The sequence below is a fragment of the Thunnus maccoyii genome, chromosome 4 (assembly GCF_910596095.1).
Source record: "Thunnus maccoyii chromosome 4, fThuMac1.1, whole genome shotgun sequence".
NCBI lineage: Eukaryota > Metazoa > Chordata > Actinopteri > Scombriformes > Scombridae > Thunnus > Thunnus maccoyii.
In genome coordinates this window covers 19,633,280-19,645,442 of record NC_056536.1, presented here as the reverse complement: position 1 = coordinate 19,645,442, position 12,163 = coordinate 19,633,280, and the positions used below count along the sequence as shown (strand labels likewise).

Sequence of the window (12,163 nt, the reverse complement as noted above, 5' to 3'; positions counted from 1 at the left end):
CTGACAGAGAACAGAAAACATCAAATGATTCAGGAGTGTTGAACTCTGCAGGTACCAGCAGATCAGTGATGACAGGTTCATTATTTAAAAAAGGAACAAATTAGATTCTTGTCAGGCCAGTTGGAAAAAAAAATCACTGAAGTTAAACATTATTACAGCAATGATAAAGTGATGGGTTTAATCCCAAAATATATGTAATTTTTTGGCTTTCTACAATTCTCTTCAACTTATTTCAGTTTTGCTTGAATTATGTGATTTTTCCAATAATAATATGTTGTTCTATTACTGTAAGATTTTATTTTCTGGTATTTTATTAATATCTGTATTTCTGTTTTGTGATCTGGTAATATTTCTATTCTAATATTTTTAATATTTTTTTATATCATGACTTCTTAATTTAGAAAATTAAGGTTAAAAAAGTTCAAAATAGAAGGTTTTTAATTTAATTTTGATAATTTCAATAGCTGGTATATCAATAAAAGGTGGTTGTTGAAAATAAGTTTTTAATATTAAAAACAACTACACTGCAGAATATTCTGCAAACCAAGATGTATTAAACAAAAGTAATTTTTAAGTCATGTGTCGCTCATATAACATAAAAAGACATTTAGGAGACACAAAGTGATAGAAAAAAGACACAAACAAAACTGGAAAATAGAAGATAGAAATATTATTAATATTTCTGATACGTGATTTTTAGAATGTTTAACTGCGGGAAGTTTTCTGACTCTTCGTGTGGTTTCTCTCAGAGCGTTAATTTTCCTCAGAGCATAAACAGCTGACCATTAGGTGACCTTTAATGGTGCCATATATTACATCAAAGGGGGCCTGTGGTTGGACTGCACTGTGTCTGCCTGCTGTCCAGATAAGCTTAGAGCAGAGACACACAAACACACACGTCTGGCCCAATTTCATCTCTGTTAGTATCAGTACAGAAGGCTGTTTGTGTGTGTCTGTCAGTGGACACATTGACACACATGTATACACAACTACTTAAGATGTTAGAAAATTGTACCAGAAAGTTTGAAAGATAAGGAATACAGAAAAGCTCTTTATATTATATTTTTGTATGTTTTACATCTCAAGTTTCCACAACGTAGTCAGAGCAAAAATCAACTGTCATCACATCATATAAAAATAGGAAAAGTTTCCATCTGAGATAGATATTAAACAGTGTTTGCTAATATTTAACTCTATCAGTTGTGCTGTCAAACGTTTGTTTAGGGCATCATGCAACAGTATAACTAACATTATTGTTATTGTGTTATTATCTGGTGGTGATAGATGTATAAAACTGCAGGTGCACTTGATCAACAATTCGTTACACTTACAGTAAACAGCAGAGTACATAAAGTAGTCGCTCCTCTGTTTTCAAACTGGGAAACAGCAACGAGTGAAAGAGACAGCAAGAAGAAATGAAAATATGAACTTCATCTTCCTCCCATTACAGTCTGTCAGAACGTGAAATGTCACAGCCTCAGTGACTATCTAAAAAAAGAGTCAGTGCTTATGTCCAAACAGAAGAATAAATAATCATATTATGTTGAATTATTTGTTTTATTTCAACAATTTAAAACTTTATATAAATATTATGAGTCAATTTTCATCCTCAAATATTGTAATTATTACTGACACTATATAAAATAATGTAAACAAAATGACAATTCTGCACCTCACTGTTCAGATTTTAGCAAAATTGACTTGTACTACTGCACATTACATTACAATATATCACTATAACTGTACAGTTTATAATCGGTACATATTAGGATTAATGTTATAGTCATATCTTTAGTCTCTATTCACATGTTCTCTTTATTTTACTCTATTTTATATTTATTACTTCATTTAGTCTATTTTATTTATTGTATTTAATTTGGCCTTGTAGTTGTACTTCTTTCTGTCTGTCTAGCTACCTGTTTAATTATATATGTATGTATTTCATATGTATATATGCATTTATGATGTGCACTAACTTTGAGGGAACAAAATTAGAAAAGATGGACTGTGTTGGTTAGCTTCAGTTTCTTGTAGCTGTGTTGACACTTTGCATTATATTATCATGATTTATGAGAAAGTTACTCTTGAAAATATTATATAATTTTACTGTTTATTAAACTGACACACCTGCACTGTGGGCACCCATGATTTGGCCCCTCAGACCTCATGGATACATACAAATTCAACTTAATACATGGGTATGATTGTGACTTTTCTTCAGATTTATATTGTAGTTCTCGTCTATCAGGTGTCAGTAAGAGAAAGAAGATGAGCCTCAAAAATTCAGGAAACTGCTAACCATGCCTTGAATTGTTGGGAGAACTTCTTAACCTGATGCACCTCTTAACTATTTGGAGGGCAAAGAAGAAGAAGTGACACCGTGTAACACAAAGTACTTTATAAACAGAGCTGTCGCTGAGGCAGACAGCAGGAGAGCGAGCACTAGGATAATTTTGGCAGCTGAAAGGCTGAAGAGGGTTGCAGTCTCTGTGTGGTGGTAGTGGACTCAGAGTTCCCCTCTTGAATCACAAATATGTAATATTTTTGATGATAAGAGCACCTAAAACATTTGAAACATGATTAATTTAGGGTTGTGAACACATTATGAACACGGTCAATGCACTCAAATAATGTTTCAATAAAGTATAAAAAAGCAGTAATACGACAATGTAAAAGTACCTCATTACAAGAAAAAGTAAAAGTATTACGCAGGAGAATGACCCCTATCAGTGTTTTGATTTCTAATATTAGATATTTCTAAGATTATCACTGAGCATTTTAATGTTGTAGCTCCTTGTGGTCAAGCTAATAGCAACTTCTAAGACTAGTTTAATACATAAAAATGAAGCCTTAGTATGTAAAAACTAGTGACAATAGTAAAAAGTACAATATTTATCTCTGAAATGTAGTGGAATAGAGGTATAAAGCAGCAGAAAATGGAAATACTTAAGTATTACAGGTACCTCAACTTTGTACTTAAGTACACTACTTGAGTAATTGTACTTGGCTGCTGTGTACAACTGGGTAAAATAAAGGTTTCATATACTCATTATGATTAAACATGATGTTTTTTACTTGCTTTGAGTTAATACAGGAACATTTGTTTTATCATAAATGTATGTTTCATTCTTTAAGCACAGATTATTTGAACTGTCTTGGAACCAGTGAATGTTGGGAGGTGTGAGCACGTTATAAACAATATATTTTCATAAGTCAAATCAAGTCAAATTTTATTTGTATAGCCCAATATCACAAAAAACACACATTTGCCTCGATGGGCTTTACAATGTATACAAAATACAACACCCTCTGTCCTTACACCCTCAATGTGAATAAAGAAAAAAACAATTAAACAGGGAAAAAAAGGGAAAAAAGCTCAGGAAGAGCAGCAGAAGAGGAACAGACATGCAATATATGTTGCGTGGGATGGGATGAGAGTTTTTGTTTTTTTTTTGCATTTTAGGACAAACTTTACTCTGGTCACCTTATACACAAATCCCATCTGCAGTGTGTTGTGTAATCCAGCAAGCTGAATGTTGTGTTGCAGAGTAGCAAGCTGGATTTTCACTGAAACATGTGAGTATCTAACGGATAGATTTGAACAGAGAGGCTGTGCAGAGCATGTGTGTGGGAGTGTGTGTCCGTACAGCCAGCTCTGCATTCCTCTTGGATAATCTTATCTCCCTCCTGCTGGTCTTATGGACCTCTGAACTGTAGGGCAACACTCACACACACTCCAGACTACATGTGTAAACAAACAAACACACAGTGGTGAAATAGTAGTAGTAATAGTAGTAGACATAATTCATGCACATTATAAATACTCTTAATGAATCAGCTGACATGCTAATATCTGCACAAGTGTGTTATGTGGGGGGGTTGAAGATAAAGTCATAATCAGACATAACACATGCAATTGCAACAACCTTTAATTTCATGAATAATTGCTTATGAAGACATTTTTGATCTATGAGTCTGAACACTCCTCAGACAGAAAGTCTTCAGACCAGCTAGTGGAAATCTTTGAGGCCAAAAACACTCCTAAACCAAGCAAGAAGTGAACTGGCTGTTTGTGAAGACACATCAGAGCGCATTGATAGCGCTAATCACAGACTCATCCTTTTCTTTCAGATTCAACCAGAGAATCACTGTCTCGTTACATCCACCCATTGGCCGACGTCTCGGGAGATCTAATGCATCCCTTGAATCGTCACATGTACAAAGAAGACTATGCAGGGTGAACCTGACAAACAACCTGCATAAACATCAAATGTAAATGCGCCTGAGTGGCCATTACCTGTTGTCTGAATGCGCTGAAAGGTAACAAAGCACCTGATGGTTCAAGAGCCATCAGCACTTGTTTTAAAAAACACGACTTTAAGCTGCTCTGTTGAACTCACTTTGTGTGCTTTGTCACTTGATCAAAACACATTTGTACAATCACAACAGATCACGGGAGTTGGCTTCTTTTCAAACACTTTTAAGGACAATGGGATGCAAAATGGCCACCACCCATCGGCTCAGACATGATATAAAATGTATTCAGATGATGAAAATACAGAAAACATTTTTTTTTTAAAATCAAAGCATGTTGAATATCAAATGTGAACTTCACAGTCAATTCCTGAAAAAACTGAAATTTGTTTTGCAAGATTTTATGACATGACCCATCAGTGTTGCCATGACTACAGCGCCTTAAAGTGTTTCTCCTAACTGTGTCTCATTTCTTCATCCACAATCATCCTGTCAGAGAAATTATGAATTTCAATATGATGTTCAGTTTTACAACTCCCTCCCTACCAAACATAAAATGAAATTCTCCTGTATATGTAATCAGGCCCCGCACCAATCCTCCCAGTTACTGCCGTCAGGTTGACACTACAAAGTCCCACTGGCCTGGAAAAACATCTACAAAAAATCTTTTGTTCCCTCTGCGATCATCACCCTGAACAAACTAAAATAGGCTCTGTACTGTTCAATATTGTCCTTGTCAGTTGTAGTTTTAACTCTATGTCTGTGTTTTTAAATGTGTTTAAATGTGTATTGTTGAGCTTTGACAAAGGAAAATGTCAAAGTTACCTTATCTTATCTTATCTTATCTTATCTTATCTTATCTTATCTTATCTTATCTTATCTTATCTTATCTTATCTTTTGAAGAACATGTTTTTCTTCAGGTGCCAGGCTTGTCAGTTTGGAAGAAATCCAAGAAGGTAAAGAGTATGACAGCAAAGAAGAAGATTAAAGTAACAAACAAAACATAATTAAAGTAAAAAAGATTTCTCTGAAACTAGTTTTTGATAATTTCATCCTGTTTGACCTACATCTGTCTTATTTGAGCTGCAGTATTTTAAACAGTCGATTAAATATTTGATTTCTGTAATATTCTATAATGACATGATGTATCAGTGATGTCACAGACTCAGCAGCTCACAATGTTTCTCCTGATTGTGTTTAAGCTCCAGTTTCTCCTCTGTCATATCAACTTATTATTTGTTCATTTAATAGCTGTCATCGACGCAACAGCTATTAAGACTGAAGCAATTTCATGTTTTTATGATAATCAAACAAAAGTGGAAATAATATCCCATACATATGTACAGTATATACATTTGCACATGACTACTTACACAAAATACAGTACTAGTCTATAACGTAATTAGCAGTACTGCAGCTCCACATTGTGATGCTTCTGTGCTGCTCTTGTCATGGTAAACTGTATAAATCATTTATCTGTTAGAATAACCTTAAATCTGTCTGTGATCTATTAGAAATCTCTTCAGTTTTTCTTTTTAAATTATCTTATTCAGGGATTCTCTGATAAATCATGCTAAATTATTCCGCTCAGTTGAATAGTTTCTGTAACCTGCTCTATACGATGACCTTCTATTGTGTTACATGTTTTGTATTTTTCTGTGTGACACCCTGACTAACCTAATTTTTTGTCTTTTTAAAGTTTTTTTTTACTTTACATGACAAAAAGCACAGCAAGGTCATGGTAGAGAAGATGTATTTTATCTCATGAGCTACAGGGTCACACGTTTGTGTTTCCGCATGAAAAATAAAAAAAAAGGCTGAACAAGTGTTACAGGTGCGAGCAAAGGTTTTCCATGCAATCAATAAACTGTTGCCAATATTTTTTTGTTCTTACAAAAACTTTAATCATGTTTCTCAGACAGTAACCAGCTAATACAACCTTTAAAAAACATCCATTATTAATTTAAGAGAACTACATTCCTTTTGGCAACAACATTTTTTGGCATTAGCAAGTAAAACCTCCCTTAGATTAGAATGAATGATTTGTCCTCCACATTATTTTTAGTTTTAAGGGGTTTCAGCAGGACAGTATGAGAACACCGACTGATTTATCCCCGAGGCCAGAAAGGAAAACATCTGTTCTCAGCAGCAAACTTTTCATGTCTTCACGTCCTCTGTGTGTCATGAGGTCACTCTAAACTCTGTTGTAACACAAATTGTCTGCAGTCAGCCCTGCACTCAAACTGTTCCCCATCCAAGGAGCAAATTCAACAGTGTGTAATCAGCTGTTTTCACTTACAGCCTTCTGTGTGTCAGGTGGATGTTTCATTCTGTCATTATTTCTGTGTTTGTGTGTGTGTGAGAAAAAGGCAAAAGAAAGACACTTACAGATATACACACATATAGACACGTATCTAATGTAGCACTACTAATCTGCTTTTTTAACAATGAGTTGAAAGGTCTCAAATACCATTTGCACCGTCAGACTTATCCCAAACAGCAGACTTGCAACTTAGATTACTTTCACGTGTGTCTTTGCTATTTGCTTTTTGTTTTTACTGCTGTCCTGCCCTCGTGACCCCCAGTCTACGTGGCGTCGGCGTCAACAAGCGCTCTAACGACGTGTGAACTTTTGGGCATGCCGTGACAATGGCGCCTGTAGACAGGTGCACACCCCCATCACCCACCACTCACCCCTGCCACCGAGGAGCTTTTGACTCCCTTTGCAATGCTAAACAGCAGCACTGAAGACCGCGACATCCCAGTGTGATGGCTGGCACCTGATTTTAGGACTCACATCGGTTGTGTGCACCTAGAGAGCCAGATCAGAATATCTGTAGACAGGCTAAATACAGCAATGAAAGTCCAAACTAATCACACATCGTGTTTCTTTTTTCTTTTATTGAATTGTTCTCAAATCTGGTAAACCTTGTTCATCACAATCATAAACATAACGATGATTACGCACACACGTTGACGCACGTTTACGCACACGAAGAAAAAAAATATAAACCACTCTGTGAAGTCCATTTCCCTTCGGGGCATTATCATGGGTCGCCACATTTCATGCCACCTAAAGGCACAAGATTTAGAGCCCTGCATGGGTTTACATCATCATATTGTTCCTGTCAGCTCGGTTAATTTTACTCCAGATCGTGCTGTGAGCCTGCTGGAGAACAGTGCCTCTTTGATTTAAACGGTCATTTCCCCCTGCAGAGAAAGAGAGAGAGAGAGAGAGAGAGAGAGAGAGAGAGAGAGAGAGAGAGAGAGAGAGAGAGAGAGAGAGAGAGAGAGAGACGCGGTCAGGATGAACTGAGTGCCTGGTGTTTTGTACTGAAGGGAGAACAGAGAACAGAGCGTTCGTCTCTTGTACCTTCTCAAAAATGTCTCCTTCTCACCGGGGTGCGTAAAAGTCCCGAGCAACAGGCACACACACACACAAAAGAGCCTTCATAAAATGTCACTTATTTGGAAGGGAAGGAGTCTAAACGCTCTTAAATGATTGCAAAATGCAGAATGCTAGATACTTTGTGATAAAAGAAAAAATAAGCTGTTCAAATAATGCTCGTTGACAGTTTTAAAGAGCATTACCAACGCAGCTGTAAAGTTGACAGGGGAAATGATCTCACTTCAGGTTTTTTCAAGAGAGCGATGAAAGAATCGGTTTCCGTGGAAATCGGCTACCACAAAATCCTACTTTTAAACACAAATATCTGCACATCTTCATGATCATTCTAGAAATGTGTGTGTATACAAGTACTATGTAGTCGACCACCACACAGACTGATAAATTATGAGCCGACAGAGGACGCTCCAGCTTCAGTTAGTCATGTTACGTTTTGTAAATGAATGGACATGTAGGAAGATATAAGGTGTAAAAAAGCTTTTCATTAAAATCCTGTTGGTTTTAACTCCATCTGTTTTGCATCTCACTATCTTGTCCTTGTTCTTAAAGCATTCATGTGCACATTTTTTTTTTACGCCGCTCAAATACAAAAAACACATTTTGGCTTTATTGCACTTTGAATCGCACATTCATCTTTTCACATTTAATGACAATAAGTACATGCCTGCAGGGAAAGAGTGAGCCATTAGAGGCGTGAAATGCACAATTAGATTTGCGATTTGCTGCAGCGTTTGGCACATTTGGGCACCTGTGGTGAATGGGGCTGGTGGCGCCCTGACACACACACGGGGTGTGTCTTTGGGCGGAGATCTGCCCACCCACCCTGCTGCTTCTCCCCCTCTGGTTACTATATGAGGAGACAACTTTGCCTTCCCCTCATCAAGATACTTTCAACCTTGGTAGCTGTCTTGTGCATCTCTCCAAGCGTTTTCTTTCGGTCCGACTGATTGCTGCGGCTTTTTGAAGAGGAGCTGCTTGGATCTGAGCGCGCTCCTCCGCTGGAATAATTTTTAAAAATTAATTCCTGAAAAGCCAGACTTCAACATGCCTCGGTCATTCCTTGTCAAGAAGTATTTCTCCAACAAGAAGCCATACTACAGGGAGAGCCAACTTGAGAGTCAAACCGGTAAGTTTTTTGTCATTTACTGAATTAGATGGATTTTTGATTAAGTCTGACATGTTTGAACTCAGGTGTGAGTGAATCACAGTCAGCCATGAGCTTCTCATCAAGTTACCTCCAGATGTAGAACAAACCCATATGGCAGATAAGAGTGGACATTTACTGTATCTTGCATGTAGCTTTTTGGGTGCAAAACAGACAATCAAGTGTTGCTGGTCAACTGGAAAATTTGCTAATGGAAAAGCTAGAGGACGCAGATTTGTGCTGAATTCAGGCTGTAACAAGACACCAAGAATGAAAATAAGTTTAGTGTGTTATTAGATTATCTGTCCATTTAAGAAAATCCACCTGACTTCCTTTCTTCTGTCTTGTCAGCTTTTGTCCCAGAAAGCTTTCCCCGAGCTGAACTTCCGACACAGAACAACAGCTCTGCGTTGACCTGTTACCCCACCAGCCCACTCTTCTGCAGCACGGACCCCCTGCCTGCACCTCTCTCCCCAATCACCCCCATGTCTCTACCTCCTTCTCCACTGGGCCCTCTGGATCTCAGTAGCTCTCCCTTCAGCAGCAGTGGCGAAGAAGAGGAGGATGGTGGGCGTACTTCAGATCCCCCCAGCCCAGACGTCATCCAGCACATCTACCACTGTCTGCACTGCAGTAAGAGCTACACCAGTCTCTCAGCGCTGTCTCACCATCAGATGTCCCACCACCAGTTCTCCCAAGGTGCTCCACTGCAGCAGACACCGTCTCTGCCCACAGAGGCCTCGGCACGCCCGGCCTTCCACTGCAAACACTGCCCCAAGGAGTACACCAGCCTGGGTGCCCTTAAGATGCACATCCGCTCACACACCCTCCCCTGTGTGTGCCCCACCTGCGGCAAGGCCTTCTCCAGACCATGGCTGCTTCGAGGACACATACGCACACACACAGGTATGCAGCAAAAGTAACTTTTCATATTGATCAGCAAGCTCCATTGGCTTGTAAATGTAACAGCTGGTTGCACCCTGTGCTCATTGATATTCATTGATGTGTGAGCAAATGTGTGTTATCTCAGCCTCGCAGTGGTTATGCATGAAAACAGGCAATCTGCATTAAGTGAGATATGGTAGTGTTCCTGCTCTTTTGTAGGTTATCTGTAGCTCATTTGAAAAACAATGACCAGAAGACAGAGCTTTTAGCCTGCCAATGAAGTGTTTTCCCGAAGCTAACAGTTTTCTTTCTTTGAACCAGGTGAACGTCCCTTCGCTTGTCAGCACTGTAACCGGGCCTTTGCTGATCGCTCCAACCTGCGCGCACACCTGCAGACGCACTCTGAAGTGAAGAAGTACCAGTGTGGTTCCTGCTCACGGACCTTCAGCCGCATGTCCCTGCTGCACAAACACAATGCCTCTGGATGCTGCCCTGCCTCATAGACTCACATTCCCTGGACTGAAGCTGCTTGCTGGTTCTGTTCCCCCCACCTGATTAGTGCCAAAACACCCAGAGGACATTTGGGGAGATGGTTGCCAGCTCAAAGCCATGACAGGACTGAAAGAGGAAACTGGAGTTCTGTTGCTTTTTATAAAATGGCTTCTTAAGTGCCTTTTTAATTTTTCAGGGCTCAAATTTTTAAGGTTATATTGGTAACCGCAGCACATTTTTGCAGCGTCCTGTCAACTGTGTGTACGTGTGTGATTTGAGGGCAGCTGGACATGCAGTTAATTCCCAGGAAACTCCATTGGTGCCGGCCGGTCCGGGACTCTGGCCATGTTGCAGCTGCTTGGGTGTGTTTGTGTGTCTGTGTGTATGCGGGGATGTCATTCCTCACCATACTATACATACGTGGCATATGTGTGTGTGTGTGTGTGTGTGTTGAGACAGCTGTCTGTGTATTGTGTACTGTGGAGGCAGGGTGCTGAGAGATGTGTTAGCTGTGACCTCGACGACAGGTGACCCTCCGCTCTCCTCCTCGCGGCGAACTCCACAAACACACAGTGTGTCGCTGGACATGAAAGAACCACTTAAGCTTGACCAAAAAAACACAGCCTGTCCTTACCAATATTGTCTGAATCATTGGTGTCTTCATTGACATGTTTTTACAAGTTTTGACGTACAGTTTTTATGAACCATTTTGTTGAATGTGCCTTTTTTAAGGTTGTGCATTTTTTTCTGCCACATGTAAATAAAAGCTTTGTTTAAAAAAATCCTTCTGTGGACCTCCTTGTTTCAATATGCTCCAATATTAATTAACATTTCAACAGGCATTGTATTAAGTTACAACCCTAAATGAGTTCATCAGGACAGACATGACAGTTTCTGAATGGGAAGATAGAGCTGTGCGTGTGTGTGTTAGGAGGAGCGGGGTCAGGTTTGTGAGATGTTGAGTGATAAGGGGAACACCTGCACACACCTGCCAGGCTGTCAGCACAAATGGAGAACACATGCTTAAGAGGTGAGAGGGTGGCTGCAGGTGGGAGAAAGGGAGGAGGTGAGCAAAAAAAAAAAAATCGTGGCATAAGCGGGAGGAAGATGCTGAGCAAGAAGGCAAGAGCGGGCGAGTTCAGCAGAAGAAAGTCAGTGTGAAATTAGCTGAGTGTGGGAATCCCACTGACCCACTTCCTGCTGTAGGAGCGGCCACAGATGGAAGCAGGAAACAGGCTCAAGACCAACAAATAAACCCCAGAGAGGCAGGCGCTGGAGGCTGCTGGCAGAACCTCAGGACTGACACAGATCCACTCAGTCTGTGCAGCCATCTGCTCAGTAAACTCCTGTTACCTTGTAGGAACTTTTGCAGGAAGTCTGTGCTTATGAGACCAGCTGAAGGTGAACACACAGGGTGCACATATGGCAGCAATGTGTCTGCAATCCCTGCTGCCCTCCTGACCCACACACACTGACGCCAGCATGTCTTAGTGAGGTAACAACGCGTTTCCCCCAATAGCTCTCAGCGTTGAGAGGTGGATGCATGTGTGTGTGTGTGTGTCAGGGGGGTTTGAGGAGGCTCTCAAAAAACTTGGGATCCGATTGCATGACTTGGCTTGCCCAATGTAAACAGCACCTGAAAGATTACACACATGCATACGCGCATAGGCGCACACACACACATGCAAGCATACACCTCTATTGAGAAAAGAGCTTTACTTTGATCAAGGGGGATTTTTCATTTGCCTGCCTACCTCTCTGGGCTGCTGTGAAGTGGGAGGCGAGAGTCATTTAGCTGCTGCACACCTACACAGGCAGTGAGTCACAGAGGTAGGCCGCAGGGTTCTGAACTGCACTTGAACTGCCGATACGGTGTCACATTTGATGGCCACAGAGAAGGGGCAAGGCAGGGGTGGATGATTTAACAAGAAGAACAAGACATAATGTGTTGAATAATGCCATAGAGTTAGGTGATATTCTA

General features: G+C 40.0%; 1 protein-coding gene across 1 annotated transcript; it reads left to right on the top strand.

Annotated features, from left to right (window-relative positions):
• The first annotated feature begins 8,499 nt into the window (after positions 1-8,499).
• Positions 8,500-10,964, top strand: snai1b (snail family zinc finger 1b). The gene is made up of 3 exons (XM_042409386.1): positions 8,500-8,787; positions 9,157-9,711; positions 10,012-10,964. Exons 1-3 carry the CDS (start codon positions 8,706-8,708, stop codon positions 10,191-10,193), a joined length of 819 nt encoding a protein of 272 aa, XP_042265320.1. The 5' UTR covers positions 8,500-8,705; the 3' UTR covers positions 10,194-10,964.
• Positions 10,965-12,163: the final 1,199 nt, after the last annotated feature.